This window comes from Tamandua tetradactyla, chromosome 23 (genome assembly GCF_023851605.1).
Source record: "Tamandua tetradactyla isolate mTamTet1 chromosome 23, mTamTet1.pri, whole genome shotgun sequence".
Taxonomy (NCBI): domain Eukaryota; kingdom Metazoa; phylum Chordata; class Mammalia; order Pilosa; family Myrmecophagidae; genus Tamandua; species Tamandua tetradactyla.
In genome coordinates, this window is record NC_135349.1 from 37319551 (window position 1) to 37340512 (window position 20962).

The 20962-nt window shown below is 37.5% G+C and overlaps 1 protein-coding gene across 2 annotated transcripts in view; it reads left to right on the plus strand.

The window, feature by feature from the left end:
- The first annotated feature begins 292 nt into the window (after window positions 1-292).
- The window catches only part of RRN3 (RNA polymerase I transcription factor RRN3), a 50762-nt gene continuing 30092 nt past the window's right edge, over window positions 293-20962 (plus strand). Inside the window, exons 1-6 of one of the 2 annotated variants that reach the window (XM_077141641.1) lie at window positions 293-547; window positions 1797-1851; window positions 2649-2705; window positions 20151-20240; window positions 20349-20478; window positions 20879-20938. In XM_077141641.1, the coding sequence (XP_076997756.1) occupies window positions 459-547; window positions 1797-1851; window positions 2649-2705; window positions 20151-20240; window positions 20349-20478; window positions 20879-20938 (481 nt within the window). In that variant the 5' untranslated portion in view covers window positions 293-458. Of the gene's footprint in view, window positions 548-1745; window positions 1852-2648; window positions 2706-20150; window positions 20241-20348; window positions 20479-20878; window positions 20939-20962 lie in introns of both variants that reach the window. The other variant, XM_077141640.1, reaches the window with a different exon arrangement.

Here is a 20962-nt window from a genome sequence, read left to right on the forward strand (position 1 = left end):
CCCCTTTTCTATGCGTTAATCATCGGCTAAACTCAGTTTCCTCATTTCTCTTCAATTATAATAGTGGTAAAAAGCCCTGAGGAATACTCTGACTCCAAAAGTTAACACTCAGAGGAACCCAGCAGCTGCTGAACCCTGTCGTGGGATCTTCAAGACTGGACGGAATGCAGCTTTTCATACCTCCCTTCTCCCGGTGGTAGGAGGCCGCACTTTGCACGCTCTGCCAACCCGGGCGGTGAAAGTCCTCCGAGTGGTAGGAGGGGCCTGGTGGGGGCGAGAGGAGAAAGCTTTGGCGGCACTCTAGCCCGCTGAACGCTCTACGCTCTCTCCAAGTGGGTTCTCTGTTGGGCTGAGAAAGAAAGGCCGCCACTTGCCCGCCCGACTTCCGGGCCAGAGACGGTGGCTGCAGGGAGGACGATTTCCGGCGCGAGGCGCAGCAGTCGCGCTAGTCTGGCCCAATGGCGGCCCCGCTGCTTCACACGCGGTTTCCAGGGGATTCGGCCGGTTCGGCCTCTTCTGTCAAGGCACTGGGGTCGTCCAAGACTGGGTAAGAAAGAGTCTGGGCCTTTTTATGTTACGCATCTGGGATCAAAACCCAGGGTTGGAACAGCGGATCTGAAAAAGGTCTGGGACAATGATGAAGAGGAATGGAAGTAAGGGTAGAGTTGTCCCGCGTTCTTAAAAATGAGCCTCTTCTCATTTTTAATGGAGTTGAGAGGGGCACTGGAAAACGAGCTCATTTTCTGTATCAGAGACCCCCTTATGCTCCCGCTGGGCTCCTTCATAGCGTTTCGGGCCTAGATAATGACGTTCATTCCTTTTACTCTTTCCTCCCGGTTTCTCGTCTAGATTTGAAAGGAATTCCCTGGGCTGTTTGTTCTATCAGCCAAATGCTGTCACTGATGGCAGATTGAATCTGAAATTCTTGTTTGTTTGGAATTTGACCTAACATTTTAATAATTTTTTTCCTTGCGCTTAACTTTTAAGACTCTTTTCCCCCCTTAAAACATTTTAACAAGTCATTAGTAGGATGCTATGATTTTCCACTAAGCTACTTTGTTTAAGTGAGGCAAACCTTACTTAGCATAACACCATTCACTATATTTATTGACTGCCTACGTACTGTCTTTTCTTATTGTGTTAAACGGTAAGACAGGAGTCTCTCACAAAAAGCAAGGTCTGTCCCTGTGCTCAAGGAGCTTACAGTCTAGGGGAGAAGTATAGTAAATAGGCCAATAAATCAATAAACAGGATGATTTCAAATAGTGGTAAGTATTGCAAAGGGGGAACAGAGAAGGTGGTCAGGTGAGGAAGGCTTCTGAATTGACATTTGAGCTGTGACTTGAATGAAGATAAGATTCCAGCCATGTCAAGACCAGAGAAAAGTGTGCTTCTGATAGAGGGAATGGCAAGTGAAATGAGGAACAGCTTGACAGGTTTGAATAACAGCAGGGACACTATGTCTACATTAGCACAAGTGGTTGGAGATGAGATCAGAGGGTTGGCAGGGGTCAGAGCAATGCAGGACCTTGAAGACAATTTTAAGGCAATGATCTTTTAAAAGGTCTTCTAAAATGATCTTTTAAAACATTATTTGGCTGAGGGAAGAATGAATTATTGGAGGACAAGAATGGAAGCCAGTTAGGAAGCTTTTGCAGTCATCCCATTGAATGATGTTGATTGTTTGGTTCAGTAGATATATTCTCTGTCATGCACTTACTAGCTTGATAATCTTGGTTCTACAGAATTTCAGATATGCTTGTACTAGAGAATGATTTCTTCAATTCTCCCCCAAGAAAAGCTGTTCGTTTTGGTGGAACTGTAACAGAAGTCTTACTGAAGTACAAGAAGGTAAAAGAGGAAATAACATGTGATGATTGTTTTTTTTATTGTTCAGAATACAACCATAGATGCTATCCTAAAGACCAGTAGACATGGTTTAAAATGAATTTTAGATATTGGGCTTGAAATACTCAATAAGAGCATGATGCTGTCAGCTCAAAATTGGGGTAATAAGTCTTTGCTGAGGTTTCACCTTTTCAAATGCTTTATTTATACCAGATCTTTCGAAAACTTTAGCAGGTGATAAAATAGAAAACATTACAGCAGAACGTTTTATGTTTCCTCAGAAATTATCTAAGGATAATATGTGAGGACATTAAACCACCTCTGTTGATGCGAGTTTTTGATTGTTCTTTAGTGTTAGTTTACAAATGATGCTATTAAATCTCAGAAGTGGGGGGAAAATATAAATGATTTTCCATATATATAAAATGTACATTTATAGCTATGTATGTGAATGGGTAACATCTTAGTTGCTCTTTAAATCATTACAGTGAATTTTTTTCATATATGCTTTGAAAATCATTAGACTGTCAACTTGTGCAAATGTCAGTACACAGATATATACGTAACTAGTTATGAATGGCTTTTTGGTTGTCATTTTTTTATTTTCAGTCACCTTGGCCCCATTAACGTGGGTTTTTAACTTTTTATAGTTACGATTTTGTAATATACCTTTTCGTAAAAGTTACAGTGTTCCCATTGTAATTTCATCAGATGTTAAGGGATAATTAAAAGTCCTGCTGTTGAACTTTTATAGGAAACTAAATCAAGCTTAACTTCTTTTTTTTCCCTTCTTGTAAAAGGGTGAAACTACTGACTTTGAGTTGTTGAAGAATCAGCTGTCAGATCCAGACATAAAGGTAACTAATTTTGTGTTTGGTCATTAGCAAATATCACTGTTTTGTATAGGCATTGATTTGCACTTTGGGTTCTGTTCCATCCTCTTGAACTGGCTTTCTTCAGGATACCTTCTCATTTTAATGCATGGTTCTCAGCCAGGGGCATTTTTGCCCCCAAGGAGACATTTCATAATGCCTGAAAACATTTCATTTGTCACAACATGGTGGGAGAAGAAGGTGGAAAGTGCTACTGGCATTCATGGGTGGTTGGATGACAAAGATGCTGCCAAACATCCTACTGTGCTTTATTTTCTTCCTTTCTAACACCTTGTTCTAGTTTGCTAGATTCCGGAATGCGATATACCAGAAACAGAATGGCTTTTAAAAAGGGGAATTTAATAAGTTGCTAGTTTACAGTTCTAAGGCCGAGAAAATGTCCCAGTTGAAACAAGTCTATAGAAATGTCCAATCAAAGGCATCCAGGGAAAGATACCTTGGTTCAAGATGAAGTTCAGGGTCTCTCTCTCAAGTGAGAAGACACATGGTGAACACAGTCATGGCTTCTCTCTCAGGTGGAAGGGCACATGGTGAACACGGCATCATCTGCTAGTTTTCTCTCCTGGCTTCCGGTTTCGTGAAGCACCCCAGAAGGCGTTTTCCTTCTTCATCTCCAAAGGTTGCTGGCTCGTGGAATCTCTGCTTCGTGGTACTGCAGCGTTCTCTGCTCTCTCTGGATCTCCTTTCTCCAAAATGTTTCCTCTTTTATAGGACTCCAGAAACTTATCAAGACCCACCCAAATGGGTAGAGACATGTTGTCACCTAATCCAGCTTAACAACCACTCTTGATTTAATCACATCTCCAGGGAGATGATGTGATTACAATTTCAAGCATACAGTATTCTGCCTTTATGAAATGGGATTTAGACTAAAACATGGCTTTTCTAGGGGACATACATCCTTTCAAACCAGCACACACCTCTTTCCTCTATACTGGTTTGCAAGTCACAAATCAATCTCTAATGCTAAAAGAAAACAAGGACTACCACAAAAGATGACTTCTTTCAAGGTATATACCTGTCATGTAGTAACAACCAATAAGTTTTGGTTTTCTTTTCTTCTTTCCCTGTCCAGTTTTGGAAAAGAATAGTTTCCAGTTGACTGGGATAGAACGATCCATTTGTGTGATCTTGGTTAAGTTGCTTAACCTCTGTGCCACTGTTTTCCTCTCTGTAAAACCAAGAAAATAATAGGGTTATCTCATGAAGGGTTTTAAGATGATTCTATGAGGGACGCATAACACAATCCCTGGCTCATACCACGGGCTTTGTAATTGTTAGCTCTTATTACTCTGTTGTTACTGCTGATGTCTGTACTTTCTCACTTCACATTCACATGTAAGCTTTCTGCTCTTATCTCAGCTGAAGTTACGCTGACGTGGTTATCCAGTGACTGCTTACATGCTGATTTCAGTGAACTTTTGAAGTGTCATTCTAATTCTTGTAGCAGTTGACACTTTGAACAACCACTTCATAAAATCTCTCCTTCAGCTTCTGTGATCCTCCTGTCTTCTGTTATACCCTTGTCTTTAGTCGCTCTCCTGACTGGTTCTTTCTCTTAAATATGGTGTCGATTCATTTAATTCTTACAACCACCCCATGAGGTAGGTACTACCACTTATCTCCATTGTACATTCAGGGACGTCAAGGCACAAAAGTACACTAACTTGCCCTAGGACACAGCTTGTGAGGTAGAGAGGAATGTAGTCAGAGCCCATGCACAAATAGTTAGCAAATAAAGTGGGTACAGATGACCTCCTCCAGTCAGAAAGAAAAGGCATATGCAAAGGCATAAAGATGAAAAGCTGGCAAATTCAGGGAATAAAAAGAACTAGTGAGACTAAACTAAAGATCACACGTGAAATGTATGGAAATGAGGGGGGGAAAAAACAGAATAGAAAAAAAATGTTGCAGGCCATGCTAAGACGCTGGTCCCTTTATTTTCCATAGACGTGAAATTTTTAGTGGGCAATGGCATGCTTAGATGTGTTTTAGAGATAATTTAAGCTGCACTGTTGAGGAAACTTTATTGATTTTTTTTGTGTGTATGTGGGATATATGAAGTTATTTTAAGAATCCAGGCAAGAGAGCACAAACAAAGACTTGAAAGATTTTTTTCCGAAGGATGTGATGAATGAATGGAAAGGAGGAATCAGGAATGTCTGGAAAGAATCCAATGTTCTTAGCTCAAAAATTGCGTAAGCAGTAAAACAGGCAAGGTAAAGAAGGCTACACAGGAGGTAACAGGTTTAGAAGAGATTTGATGAACTAGTTTTAAGACATGCAAGTTATATGCAAATAAAGACAAGGTACATCTATTCTAGCCTTTCTCCACTAAAGGAAGTGCAACAGAATTACAAGGATAACATTTAAACTGCTCCTTTAAAAAAATAAATCATTCACAAATTTTGACAAGAGTACTTTGTCATTAGGAGCAAATTACTTGCAACATACCTCTGAACTAAGATGCAACTGTTATGATTCTTGGTATATCAAGACCCCAAAGATGAGAAGTGCTTACACGAAGTATAATGGAACCCAAAGAAAATGGTCCTTTCTACCTATGGGGAAAGGCCATAATCAGGAAAAACTTCAGAGAGGAGGTGATGCCTCAGGAGTCTTAAACAGATTGGGTGTCCTCTGGGGGCTATCATCCTTACAGAGAAAGAAGTACTTTTTCAGAAAACTGAAATTAACACAGCAAGGGTGGAATATATGGTGAGCAAGGCAACAGATCTGAGGAGCAAATAGGGATCAGCTTAAGGAAGGCCTTGAAAGCCCTCCTTAAACCTTGTAAATAGAAAGGTTTGTTGAAACTGTGGGAAATGGACTGAATTAAGGAACAACTGTGTGCTTAGAGAACCCAGGGAATACTCTGTAGAAAAGATGACACCTGAACTGGGTCTTTAAGAGTAAGAGGGGTTCTGTACATTAAACATTTTAAATTGTGAAATATACATACAAAGGAAAAAAAGAAAAAGCAATAATTTTCAAAGTACACATCAACAAATAGTTACAGAACAGATTTCAGAGTTGCATGTGGGTTACTATTCCACTATTTCAGATTTTTCCTTTTAGCTGCTCCAAAACACTAGAGGCCAGAAGAAATATCAGTATGATGATTCAGCAGTCATAGTTGTTCGTTAAATCCTATTTTCTCTGTTACAACCCCTCCTCTTCCTTTGATCTCTCTCCCAATCTATAGGGATCTTTAGACAATGCCCTTTCTGATTTTTTTCATGTTGAGCAGGAGTGTGGATGCTAAAGGATAGGTGGATGTAATTAGTTGATAATTTTGGCTGATCCCTCTGGGTTTCAGGATTTATCTGGAGTAGGAATCCTCTGGAAATTATAGGTTCCAGGAAAGCAAGCTTAGTACATGAAATTTTTATAGTCTCAGTTCAAGCCCTCGATGTTCTTAAGAATCAACAGGCCAGAGGACCCGGGTTTGATTCCCAATGCCTGCCCATGTTAAAAAAAAAAAGAGAGAGAGAATCAACAGGAGTTGTATTGGTTGGGGTTTAGCAAACCATGGCAGTTAGCACTGTCTGACTGAAGCTTGCATATGAGTAATGTCCAGAATATCCTCTTGACTCCCTTTTGATCTTTCTTTACCACTGATGCCTTATTTTATTAGACTTCTTTTCCCCCTTTTGGTCTGGAAGGTGTTGTTGATTCCAAGGGTGTGCTAGAGCCAGACATCCCCTGGAGTCATGCCCCCAGGTTTTCAGGGAGATTTTTACCCCCAGATGTCATGCCCCACGTAGTAGGAGGGTAATAATTTTTCTTGCAGAGTTAGGCTTAAAGAGAGACCACATATGAGCAAGAAAGAGACTTCTGGAAGCAATTATTAGGCCTCGTTATGGGTAGTCTTAACTTCTCACCTATAGAAATAAGTTTCATAAGGGGAACCGTCAAAGTCAAGGGCCTGGCCTATATTTGGGAGTCCCCAGTGGTTGAGAGGGTAAGTTGGAAATTCCCCAAATGGGAAAGTTTAATAGTTCCATGTATTTTTTTTCCCATTCAAACTCTCAAGGGACTGTACCAATACTTTTTATTACCAATCATAATATGAGATGTATCCTGTTTACATTAAGTTATTCAGAATTGCAAGGCCACTTCCAGTTCTGGACTCCAGGAGTTTGGATTGTTTAAATGAACTATCCAGACAGGTTGATTTAGATGTGTGTTACAGCAGATTTAGGCTCTAGACATAATAAAACACTCTGCCTTTGGTTTCATACAGTAAGTGAGGGTGTGGGGTATTCACTCTCATCTTTTATCCTGTATTCTGATTTACCTCATTCCCAGCCAGATTGGCTTCATTATTAACTCTAATTGAGACCTGATCTCTTTTTCACTTACTTTGACTATTATTGTATATAGCTAGACTGTCTTTCAGGGCTGCAGCACTCTATTTCTGGGCCTTAAATATCACAGGGTTACTCAAAATTCCAGGGAAATACTATCTGAAACACATGTAGCTCAGTGTTTCAGAATCTAGAAATACGCTTATAGCTTCAGACTAAGTGTGGCTGCTATAAGGGTTTATAATTTAGGCTCCCATTTTCTTGTATTTTCTGAAAGAGACCTTAGTGTATTTGTTCTTTTGTTTCTGGCTTATTCTGCACAACACTTTGTCCCCAAGGTTATTTGATTTGTTGTGTGCCTCTTGACGTCCTGCCTTTTGGTAGCCACATCATATTCTGTCATATAAATGTATCGCAATCTGCCATTCTGCTTCTCAGTCATTGTACCCTTAGGCTCCCTCCATCTATTGGGCATCATGGAAAATATCCAAAATAAATAAGCCATGTCTTACAGTATCTTCAGTTGGTTGTACAATCAAGAGCACTCTCAATTTTAGGCAGTTTTCATTGGTTCATGGCAACAAAGAACCAGCAAGAATTATCACCAAATATCAAATCAAAACTACCCGTTATCACTTGCCCCTCCCCCCTCAATTAGTTGTCCCTGGTAGTGCTGTGTACTGTTGATGTCTTTCTGTTAACTGTTAACCATAGCATGCATTTTTAGCTTTCCCCTAACACCCCTCAACTATTGATTCTTTGTCTAATATTGAACCTTTGAAATAGTTCATGAAAGAACTTATTTATAATTGTAGATTTAATCAGTGGGATGCTTGGCACTATATATCCCCTCTGAATTATATTCACCTCAGTATGGCCATATTACTTACAACCTACTAATTAATTACCATCGCTTCTATCCAAGTTCACCCTCATTGGGTAGCCCTTCCCCTGTCTCTAGCTTTTGTGTGCTTCTAGGTCTGCTATATTCTGAAGTGTAATAATCTCTGAGATTACCTTTACCAGAGTCATAGTAACAAAATCATACAGTTTTGGTCCTTTTATGTCTCACTTATTTTACTCAGCATTATGTCTTCAAGATTCATCCAGATTATCATATGCTTTGGAACTTCATTTCATCTTACTACTGCATAATATTCCATTGTATGTATATACCACATTTTGTTTATCCACTCGTCTTGATGAGCACTTGAATTGTTTCTATATTTTGACAATTGTCAGTAGGGTTGCTGTGAGCACCGATGTGCAAATGTCTGTTCATATTGCTGCTTTCAGCTGTTCTGGGTATATACTAGTATTGGTACTGCCGGCTCATACGGCAACTCAATAATTTTCTGTGGACTCAACTAATTATTTTCCACAGCAGCTACCCCATTATGCATGCCCACAAACAGTGAATAAATGTACTAGTTTCTCCACATCCTCTTCAACATTTGTAGTTTTCTTTTTGTTTAATAGTAGCTATTCTTACAGGTATGAAGTGATATCTCATTTTCGTCTTGATTTGCATTTCCCTTATAGCCAGTGAAAATGAGCATCTTTTCTTGTGCTTTTAGCCGTGTGTATTTGCTCTTTAGAAAAGTATCTGTTCACAGCCTCTGCCCATTTGATGTCTGGGTTGTTTTTTCTTTTGTGGTTGAGTATTAATTTCTTTGTATACACAGGCTATCAAGCCTTTATCTGATAGGTGGTTTCCAAATATGTTCTCCCATTCACTTGACTGCCTCTTCACCTTTATCAATTTTTTCTTTCACTGCTTGTGCTTTAGGTGTAAAGTTTAAGAAGCTACCTCCTATTGCTACATCTTGAAGATGTTTCCCTGTATTTTCTTCTAGAAGTTTTATGGTACTGGCTCTTAAATTTAGGTCTTTGATCCTTTTTATATTAATTTTTGTATAGGGTATGAGGTAGAGGTCTTCTCTCATTCTTTTGGCTATTGATACCCAATTCTCTCGGGCCCATTTATTGAAAAGACTACTCTGTCCTCATTCAGTGGATTTTGGGGCCTTAGGTTTGATGGTCTATCACTGTACTCTCAATTCAATTCCATTGGTTGAGACTTCTGTCTTTGTGCCTAAACCATGCTGTTTTGACCACTGTGGCTTTATAATAACCTGTGAAATCAGAAAGTGTTAGTCCTCCTACTTCACTTTTTTTTTTTTAGCATATCTTTACTTTCTCTGGTCTCTTTCCCTTCCAAATAAGTTTGATAACTAGCTTTTCCAAGACTTCAAAGTAGGTTGTTGGGATTTTGATTGGTATTGCGTTGAATCTGTAGATCACTTTGGGTAGATTTAACATCTTAATGACTTTGAACCTTCTTTTTTTTGTTTGTTTGTTTTTTTGTTTTTTTTTTGTTTTTGAAATAAGGAAACCATTTTATTTCATCTGAACTTTGAAGAAATTTTCATTGAAAGGCATTTTTTTTTAATAGAATACCCAAATTCTATATCCAAGAAAACTTACAACCTCAGGCTCCTAAGATGCCCTTTTTAGACCTGTACCATATTTTTAAAGATCAAGATAGCTTTGATGGCAAGGTATTGGATGCTTTTATTTTAACAGTAGAACTTCATGTATTTATAGTCTTTATGTGTCAAATGTACTTTAATTGCAGCATAAAATGTGATCCTCATAACGTTTCATCCTTATGGATATTATTTTTCTAAAAACATACTAACATGGTATATCTATTGAAAATCCTTCCATTTCCAAGCAATCTGTATGCAGATATTATAATTCAATTGTATTATTTTTCAATTATTTTATTCATTTAACTTTCTGTTTATTCTTTCACTTTCTCATTTCAGAATTTCATGATTTAGTATTTCAACTACCATATTTTTTAGTCGTTTTTCCCCTCTCCTTCTTGATTTATAACTTCTGTTCTTTCTCCCTGTGACTTTCCTACCTTCCCTCTTTATCTTTCCCAACTTGTGGCTAACACTCTACTTTTCCACACCTTTTGATTAAACAGGGGTGGTCTTTCTGGGGTGGGAAAGCATTTTTTATGCATCGCCATCTCAAATTCTATTTCCTGTACTTATTAAAAATATTTTGATCCCTATCTTCATCAATTTCTAACTGGAGAATAAAGAGTTGAGAGTAAAATTTTTTCATAATACTTTTCTGCTTTACTTTTTTAAATTCTGAATTTCATCTCACCCTATGAAAAACACCCTATGTATGGGTTTATGCAAATAAGCTTACTGAAGAGGTAGGACAGTTTCAGGAAAGAAATACAGCATAAAAGGGAAATAATATATCTTCTGTGATCATTTAAACCCAAAAACATTATCTATGAAGAAATTCTACAATGACCTCACCTAACTCCATATCCTCCAGGGGTTAGTTTTGCCAGGAGTTTGCCGATTAATTTTTTCCTGATGTTTCACAGGGTGATAAATTTCTTAGGCAAACTCTGGCCCAGTTCTCATTCATATAAGTCAGTTCAGAAGAACTGCATGCACAGCTGGTGGCGAGCTATATAAAAACATTGCATAAGTGAGTAGTCACCAGAAATTAAAGATCCATTTTACTTTATTTAAACTTCTGGATCTTTGACATTCCTCTTGGTCCATTCAATAAAAACTTACTGAGTGAGACACAGAGACAGATACTAAAAGGTCCAAGATGTACAAGACACAGCCCTGTTCTCAGGAGGTTCACAATGTAGAAGGGAGCAAATAAAGGGTTACAACAAACAAATGTTACGACAATTGATGTGTTGGAACAGGAGGGATTAGCTCAGCCTGAAGCACAGGGTATAATGTCACAGATCAGGAAAGCCTTAAACAGAGTCAAAATTGAAGGGGCATGGGAAAAGAGAAGGTGGAAAAGACAAAATCAGGGGAGGTTAGCACAAGCAAAGGCAGGATTTCCTTCTTATCTTATTTTTCACTTTCTTCCTTTAAAATTATTTTTCACGTTGACACTGAACAAGTTATATACACACCAGATAAAAAGCAAAATAATAAATAATACAGAAAACTACTTTCAGAAAATTAAGTATCCCTTCTACCCTAGACTTCCAGCTACTAGCTCTTTTCTATCTAGAGGCAAATTCTGTTACTATTTTCATACAAAGAATAAAATTTCAGAAATAGTCTACATCCATATAAGTATATTTGCTTAAAAATGAATTAAATGGCATTAGAAGCACGAGTTCTGGAGCAAGCCTGTCCAGATAAACAGATAAACAGACTCAACTTCCTCATTTGTAAAATGGAGATACTAATATCATCTACTTTATACAGTGTCATGAATATTAAACAAAACCCATAGTAAGCAGTCTCTTAGAGGGCTGCCTATTCTGTGTCTTGCTTTGTCATTTAATGACATGTAGTGTAAATAATTCCACGTCAACCATATAGAGTCATTTCAGTTTTTTTTTTTTTTTTTTTTTTTTAGAGTTAAGCCAGATCTTTCTTATCTTTGAACAATCAAAAACTTATAAAAGCCTCAGGGAATTGAAATGACTTATGAATGTTCAAAGTTGCTAAACTTTTTTTTTTTTTTTTTTTTTATTAACGGAAAGAAAAAAAAAAGAAATTAACACAACATTTAGAAATCATACCATTCTACATATGCACTCAGCAATTCCCAACATCATCACATAGATGCATGATCATTGTTTCTGGGGCCCGCCCGCTCGAGGTTCGCTCCCTCGTCGCCGTAGCCGCCGCCGCCTCCCGGGGCTAATGTACTCGCTCCAGCCGGGAGAACGCCATGGTCGCCGGCGCGCGTCTCATTTCAGTTTTTAAACCTGCTCATTTTGTTTCCACTTTCCATTTTTTTCACATCTTTTTTCAATTCCAAGATGACCATCAATAATTGGAGTTGATCCATATGTTGTTTTTCTTTATATTTCAATTTTCAGTGTCTTCCATTTTTACAGCTTTGTTTTGTCTGGTTGCTATTTGAGCAACCTTTCCTAGCTGATATTTCAATACTTTAAATATTCAAAGATCTTCTCTTCTTGCCAGAGTATCATCACTGAGACAACTTATAACCAGGCTCAGCCTATATATCAATACCCAGTTTTTCATTTATCTATGTACCAGGGCTTTGAATTTGATATGTATATGCTGGAAGAGAGTCTCAGGAATTTAGAGGTAGAGATACTTGGGCAGGCTTCCCAGATAATAATCCATTAACATAGTTTGGATCTGGATTATTAAACCTGACATTAAGTAAATTGCCCAAATGTACCTAGTGATTCAGTAATTATCCAAGGATCAGGAGTCAGCCCTCCTTTCTGGAGACAGAGAATCCTTTTTTACTGATTCCAAAGAAATTCAGGAAACATGGTGAAGGTCAGCCCTCTTTATTCAGAAGGCTGCCAATTTTTTCAGTCAATCTCTCCCTTAATAATGGAGTGAGAGAAAAATGTAGGTGATACGCTTTTAGGATGATCTGCCTTTAGGGCTGGCCCTACTCCTGTTGCTTGCCAGGCAGCCATCCTCAGGGCCTGTAGTTCATCTGTTGGTGTGAGACATCAATCAGGCCACAGGTCCTCCAGCTCCTGTCAGATGCTGTCCTTTGACATCTCCAAGTCCCAAGCTGCATGTGTGTGCATTTTCATGGTGAAGGTGCCAACTTCTCCTACATATTACTTGGGGTCTCTGTCCTGGAAGCATTCAGATGGTAGCTCTGGCTGGAGTCATTTGAAAGCTTCTTCATTCACAAGTTTAGTGCCTGGCCTGAGGTCAGAGATGATCATATTATCAAGCAGCCTCTGTAAGTGGGAGGGGTCATTTTCTGCAACCACTTCACCAGGAAGAGTTAAATATGCCAATGAAGGCATTTCGGCAATGAACAGCATGGGAAATAGAGGTTCTCTGTCCACTTTAGCCGACACTCTGATCAAGTCCTAACCATCAGTTTGCAGGTCATACAAGACACAGAGAGACAAGTTCAATGGCACCATGGAGATGCAGGCAACAAAATGCAGACTATAGGAGACTCTGTTGAAACTGGTCTTTCAACAAATTTATTCATTAAATTTTTTCTGAGAGTCTTTTATAGAATGATGTTTTATCCTTGAAGCTTGAGAAAGCAGCAATTCCATCATCCGACTTTGAACCTTCTTATCCATGAGGATGAAATATCTTTCCATCCATTTTGGTCATTTTTTATTTAGCAATGTTTGATAGTTTCTATGTACAAGTCCTTGACATCCCTCGTTAGGCTTATTCCTAGATACCTGAATCTTTCAGTCGCTATTTTGAATAAAATTTTGTCCTCAAGTGTCACCTCATTTAGGTCATTATGTATATAGAGAAATATTACTGATTTTTGTACTTTAATCTTATATCCTGGTACTTTCTTGAATTTATTTATTAGCCCAAGTAGCTTTGACATAGATTTCTCAGGGTTTTCTAAATTTGAGATCAAGTCATCTGCAAATAATGAAAGTTTTACTGCTTCCTTTCATATTTGGGTGCTATTTCTTTCTCTTCTCTAATCGCTCCAGCTAGGACTCTAGTGAAATGTTGAACGATAGCGGTGGCAGTAGGAATCCTTATCTCATTCTCGTTCTCAGGGTGCCCTCAGTCTCTCACCATTAAGTTCGATTCTGACTGTGGGTTTTTCATATATGCCCTTTATGATATTGAGGAAGTTTCCTTCAATTCCTACGTTTTAAGTGTTTTTATCAAGAAAAGATGCTGAATTTTGTCGAATGCTTTTTCTGCATGAGTCGATATGGTCATGTGATTTTCCCCTTTCGTTTTGTAATGTGCTGTATATTACATTGATTTTCTTGTGTTGAACCATCATTGCATTCCTAATATAAAACCCAGTTGGTTGTGATGTTTAATTCTTTTAATGTGACATTGGATTCTATTTAGTAATGTGTGTTGAGAATTTTTACGTCTATCCTTGTTAGGGATATTGGGCTGTAGTTTTCCTTTCTCGTAGCATCGTTATCTAGTTTTGGTGTTAGAGTGATGTTAACTTAGTAAAATGAGTTAGGTACCATTTCTTTTTCCTCAGTTTTTTCGAAGACTTTAAGCAGGATTGGTGTTAGTTCTTTTTGGAATGTTTAATAAGATTTCCCTATGAAGTCATTTGGGCTTTTCTTTGTGAAAATATTTTTAATGACTGATTGAATCTCTTTACTTATAATTGGTTTCTTGAGATCTTCTTTTTCTTCTCAAGTCAGTATAGGTTGTTTGTGTGTTTCTAGGAATTTGACTTGTCATTGAAATTGTCTAGTTTGTTGGTATATAGTTGTTCATAGTATCCTCTTACGATTTTTAAGATTTCTTCAGGGTCCATGTTAATGACCCCCATCCCATTTTTTTTTTTTTATTTGTGTCCACTCTCTTTTTTTTCTTTGTCAGCCTGGCTAAGTGTCCATCTGTTTTATTGATTTTCTCAAAGAACCAGTTTTTGGTTTTGTTGATTCTTTCTGTTTTTTTTTGTTGTTGTTCTCCGATTCATTTTTTCTGCTTAAATCCTTGTTTTTTCCTCTTCTCTTATTTGTTTTAGGGTTAGTTTGCCGTTCTTTCAGTTTCTCCAGGTGAGCAATTAAGTCCTCGATTTTTGCTCATTCTTGTTTTTTAATATAGGCATTTACGGCAATAAATTTCCCTCTCAGCAGTGCCTTTGCAGATCCCATAAATTCTGATATGATATATTCACATTATCGTCCATCTCCACATATTTACTGATTCCTCTAGCAATTTCTTCTGATGCACTAATTATTTAAGAGTGTGTTATTTAATCTCCATGTATTAATCTCCATGTCTGGTTCTTTTGGTGAGTATTAATTTCCACCTTCATTCCGTTGTGGTCAGATAGAAAGTGTTTTGAATGATTTCAGTCTTCGTAAATTTTCTTTTTTTTTGACATGGGCAGCCTCTGGGAATCAAACCTGGGTCTCCAGCATGGCAGGCGAGACTTCTGCCACTGAGTCACCATTGCAGTGCCTCAATCTTATGGACTTATTTTGTGTCCCAGCATATGCTCTATCCCGAAGAATGTTCCATGTACACTAGAAAAGAATGTGTATCCTCGCATTTTGGGGTGTAATGATCTATATATGTCTGTTAGTCTGTTCATTTATTGTATTGTTTAGGTTCTCTATTTCCTTTTTGATCATCTGTCTGGTTCTATTTGTAGTGGAGAGTTGTGTACTGAACTCTCCCCCTATTACTATTGAAACATCTATAGCTCCTGTCAGTTTTGGAAATATTTGCCTCATGTACTTTGAAAGTCCTTGGTTGGGAGCATAACGTTTATGACTGTTGCTTCCTCTTGGTGAATGGTCCATTTTATTAATATGTAGTATCCTTCTTTGTCTCTTATAATGTCTTTACATTTAAAGTCTATTTTATGTGATATTAGTATAGCTACTTCTGCTTTCTTTTGGTTACAGCTTGCATAGAACATCTTTTTCCATCTTTTGCTTTCAATCTGTTTGTGTCCTTGGGTCTAAGATGAGTCTCTTGTAAGCAGCTTATAGATGGATTATATTTTGTAATCTATTCTGCCAGTCTGTATATTTTAATTTGTGAGTTTAGTCCATTAACGTCCAGAGTCATTACTGTAAAAACAGCTCTTGAATCTACCATCTAAACCTTTAGTTTTTGTTAGATCTACATATTCTTTCCTTCTTTTTCTTTTTATCCTTTAAGTTACCCTTACTGGTACGCTTCAATTCTTTGCCCTCCTCCAGACCTTCCTCTCCTATCTTTTCTTTTATAGTTTACAGTATTCCCTTTAGTATTTCTTTTTGGGTACGTCTCTTGTTGACCAATTCTCGGTTTGTCTTTGAAGATTTTAATCTCTCCTTCAATTTTGAAGGACAATTTGGCTGGGTAAAGAATTCTTGGCTGAAGTTTTTCTTGTTCAGGATCATAAACATATCAAACCCACTACCTTCTTGCCTCCATGGTGTCTGTTGAATAGTCTGAACTCAGTCTCATTATTTTACCTTGTAAGTAGTAGGTAGCTTTTCTCATGCTTTTAGGATTTTCTGCTTCTCTTCAGCATTTGACAGTTTGATTATTGTGTTTCTTGTAATAGACCTATTTGGATTGATTCTGTTTGGAGTTCATTGGCTTCTTTGATTTGCATATTTATGTCTTTTATAAGGGTTGGAAAGTTTTCCCCAATTATATCTTCATCTAACCTTCTAAGCCCTTTACTCTTTGCTGCTCCTTCTGGGACAACAGTGATTCTTACATTTGTGAACCTTTTACTATCTATCATTTCCCTAAGATCTAGTTCCGTTTTTTTCCTTCTTTCTTGCCATTTGTTCTTTTATGTGCTCTACTTCAATTGTTCTGTCTTCTAGCTTACTTATTCTTCCTTCTTCTGTTTCAGATCTGCCATTGTGTGTCTCTAGCGTATTTCTAACTTGGTCTACTGTGTTTTTCATCTCTGAGATTTGCCATTTTTCTATTTAAACTTTCAAATTCTTCTTTATACTCTTCTAGTTTCTTCCTGATATCCTTAATTTCTTTATAAATACCCTTGAGTAGTTCCATATTCTTTGTCTACAGTGTTTTGATTTGGTCATTTGGCTGCTTGGATCCTTACATGCTTTGTGATTTTCTTTTGTGTTCAGAGCATTTGATTATTTTAATGTTATTTTACAAGTTGGTTTCCTTTGCTTTCTAAAGTTTTGTATTTACCTGGTTTTGTGTTGAAGGTTCCCTTTCATACTTGGTTTCCCCACTAAACCAAGGCCTGGATCTTATGTAAGGGGTACATTTCTACTTGAGGGTCTAGTAGGCAGGGCTGCACAGGTAGTTCTGTGGCAGATCCTGCTGACTATGTGGGGATCCAGGCTTGATACCCAGCCCATGTACCCAATACTTGGATGCATACATACAAACATACATACGTGAAAATAAGTAAATAAAATAAGCATACCTCAAGACTAGTAGGCCCCCAAGTCAGAAGGAGACACCCCACATATATTGGGATGAACTCTGACTTGTGCTCGCGGAAGGGAGAGAAAATAAAGATAAATAACAAGAAAAAATTAAAACTTGGTGGAAGTATAGATATATAAATAAAATATAATAACAAAAATATATAGGAAAATCAATTTTTAAAAAAACCTAAGCAAGTAGGGAATTTGCCAGACTGCACTTATGCTTCTTCCCAGCAGGTGGTTCGGAGGAACCTTCTCCCCTCAGCCATACCTCTCCTTGACTGCATCGTCTGTCTGGGAAGATGGTGTGCACGCCAGGGAGGCTTTCTGGCCTGCAGTGGTGGGGGGTGCTGTTTGAGCATATGGGATGAAGGAGCCAACAGCCGCACCTGGGTGAGCTGTTGCTCCACAGCATCCGTCAGATTCACCACTCATCGCACCTGGCGAGATAGCTATTTGCAGTGCTCAGGGGGCAGGGCTTTTTGCAGTGGATGACCAGACACACCTCCTAGGTGCCTACAGGTGCTGTCAGGTAGCTACAAAGGCGCTCAGGGAAGCCTCTCCAGCCAGCAGTGAGGCAGGCTGGAGCACAGGCACGATCAGCTCCCTCAGATCTGTATTTCCCAGCATGTTGCAGCCTGACCCCTGTGGGAATCACAGCTGATCAGACCCACCCTCCTCTCCCTGGCCCAAGCTTCCTGCCTTTCTTCCCAAGAAACCCTGTAGATGTTATTTGATCATTCACCCCCCTGGACCACAGTTCTGGTCATTCTTTCCCGTCCCTTATCTTGTCCCCCAGAGCTAGGGTGAATTCAGCCCATCCCAGTCTGTCATCTTCCCAAAATCCCCTCTTTGCTTTTTTACTTTTATTTTTTTAATTTTTAATTTTGTATTATCAAACCAAAACAACATACAAACATGAACATTCTTGATATACAAACATTCCCTGTATGGTGTACAATCAGTGGCTCACAATATTATCACATAGTAGTATATTCATCACCATAATCATTTTTAGAACATTTGCAGTCTGTCATCTTCCCAAAATCCCCTCTGTTGCTTTTTTAAAAATTTATGTGTCTGTCCCCTACCAGGTCTACAGCACTAACCATCTTTACAAATTAGGGCCTTTTCCTTGGAGTTTTTTCTCATATATATTTGTTGTATGTATGTATATATGAATATGAATAATACCTTTTTTTACATAACTCATACTATATTGTACACGTAGCTTTTTAACAGTTTTTCCCATGTCACTAAACTTTGTGAACATTCATTTTATTGCCTGAGAAAATGTTTCATGAAATGGTTCAGTTATCATTTATTAACCATCATCATTTAAATAAAACATGCCTAAATCAGATATATTATGTTCTCTGACCACAGTGAAGTTATAAACCTATAAGATCTCTTGAAAATTCCCAACTATTTAGAAACATGATGAATGGACATTCTTTGCTCTGTTTAGCCCTTTTTCCTTTGTTTTACATAGGTTGTTTCCTTTTTTTCCATTTTTATGTCTGTATTTTTTTGTTGTTGTTGATTTAAAATAAAACCTTACCATGAGCATCTTGCCACAAATCTGCAAAACTCGAAGTGGAGCTAATAAATGAATGTAGATAAACATATTGCCATGGCGTTTACCAGAAAAGTTCCCAAATTAATACAGATGGTCACTGCTTTGCCTGGTAGTACAGAACCACAAAGATGACCACACAGGGAAACTGTGCAAAGCAACCTTAGTAATCAATGGGGGAAATTAACAGATGTTCTATAACCTTTTAACATTTTTTTGTCAAAACATTAAAAATGTACTGTTGTTTACAGTTTTGTGGGGAGATTTAGAAGAATGTAAAACTCATATTTATTTAGTTCACTATAAATTTAAAGCATTAGGAAATTTGAGAAGTAAAGTATTTTGTTTGATAAAACTTATTGAGTAATTTAAACAATGATTGCCTCATCACATAACATAATATGGAGTATAAATCTCTTCTATACCTTGCTGTCAGTTGTTATACTCCTTTGTAAATTTAGATCATTTTCCAATATTTTATCCTTTGCTCTTTTAATGTCATACAATATCTGAGAATTCCATTCATGTGAATTTTTTTTGCCAGCATCTCTCTCTCAGGTATCTTCATCATTTTCATTCTAACCACTCTCCTCATTTATGTTGATAAATTTTCCTTCACAAGTTTCTCTGGTTCCATAATCTATAATCTCTCAAATGACAGCATTGTCCACATTGCATGATCAGCTGTTTGTTTCTAAAATTTAATTCATGTTCCATTAAAATTTCACTTCCATTGTTACCATGTTTTGTTTCCTTGGTGCACTTTAATCTGTGCTCTTTGCTTGCACTGTACTTTTGAGACCAGGAGGCAAAAGAACTACATGCTTTGCTGCCCCTATGACTAACAGATGCCCGGTGACCAGTTATGGGCAGATTTTGAAAGAAGTAATGTGACTTGTTATGAATCATGATGCACGCCTATTATTAATGTAATGATTTGTGGGTTGAACAGCTGGCAGGGAAGTTTGTATTTTATGCAACTACTCATGGTTAACGTGCCTTGGTGACGAAAATGTTAAATTTAAATTGGGAGCTGAAATTTGTGCACGTTGGAATCATGCAGAGTGCAAGAACTGCTTGTAGTTCTGCCAACTGAAGTTTGGTTTAATAACTCCGACTTCTTCTGTGGGAGAACTATACATTTGAGTTTAGAATAAGTTTTATTTGTTGATGACACCAATTTATTAGCCTGGATTGAATTTTATCAGTGTGCTTACAGGTTTGCTTGAATGTAGAGAAAATGTAGGTGGCTGTTGGTCCAATTTCATCTTAAATTTTTGTATCTGCTGCAATTCTGTGGTTTAAAAAAAGTCCAAAGTGTCAGCATTTGAGGGCAAACAAAAGCTATCAGGATTTAATTATTTAAATTGCTTTTAATTAACTTCTTTTTTACTGTAATATCAGTTATCACATTGCTGTTTTTTAATTAGTTTATTGTTTTCTTTCTTTTATAAGCTAAGAAATTTTCATCCTAATTTTGGCTTAATTCCAAGTTTGTGATTTTTTCCCCCCAACTTAAATATTGATAGGTGATTGATGCAAGGTAGATGTTTCTCCTTTTTATTTTAGAGAATTTGTGATTTCTGAAAGTAAGTTTCTTTGTTCAATTTAAGGATGACCAGATCATTAACTGGCTACTAGAATTCCGCTCTTCTATCACATACTTAACAAAAGACTTTGAGCAGCTTATCAGCATTCTATTGGTAAGTCTACCATTTATATCAGTGATTAACACCGAATTTGGTACTTTTTAAATAGCATATATTGTATTGATAAAATGTTTATGTTATCTTCCCCCCTTCCAACTTTAGAGATTGAAGTGGTTGAATAGAAGTCAGAAAGTGGTGGAAGAATACTTGGCTTTCCTTGGTAATCTTGTTTCAGCACAGACTGTCTTTCTAAGACCTTGTCTGAGCATGATTGCTTCCCATTTTGTACCTCGTAAGTATTTTCTCATTGCTTGCTTTGATTTTTTTTTTTTTTTTAAATATGTCTTTATTAAAATCCTACCTTCTGAGTACACTTTGGAGATTGTACCACCTTGGAAGATTTCAGGGTACTTATCACCTTCAGTACTAGTATATCTTTGCTCTCCACAATAACCTCTGAAGGTGTTTGGGTTCATTTTTTGTGATTTTTGGGAGGGGGGTTGTAATTGTATAGCAAAGTCTTACAGTTCTTACATAGAGATTTTTAGCTTTATAAGAACTATAAAGTTACTTTACATTTTTCAGATTGTAAATTTATTATTAGGCAAAGTTCAGGCTTTGAAGAATAGATTTTATGTGTAGCTGTTTGTTCTTTAGATCAATGACAGACACTTTTTTTTTTTCTCCAAAAGCCCGAGTGATTATTAAGGAAGGTGGCATGGATGTTTCTGACTCTGATGATGAAGATGATAGTAAGTATAAGAAGATTAAAGGAA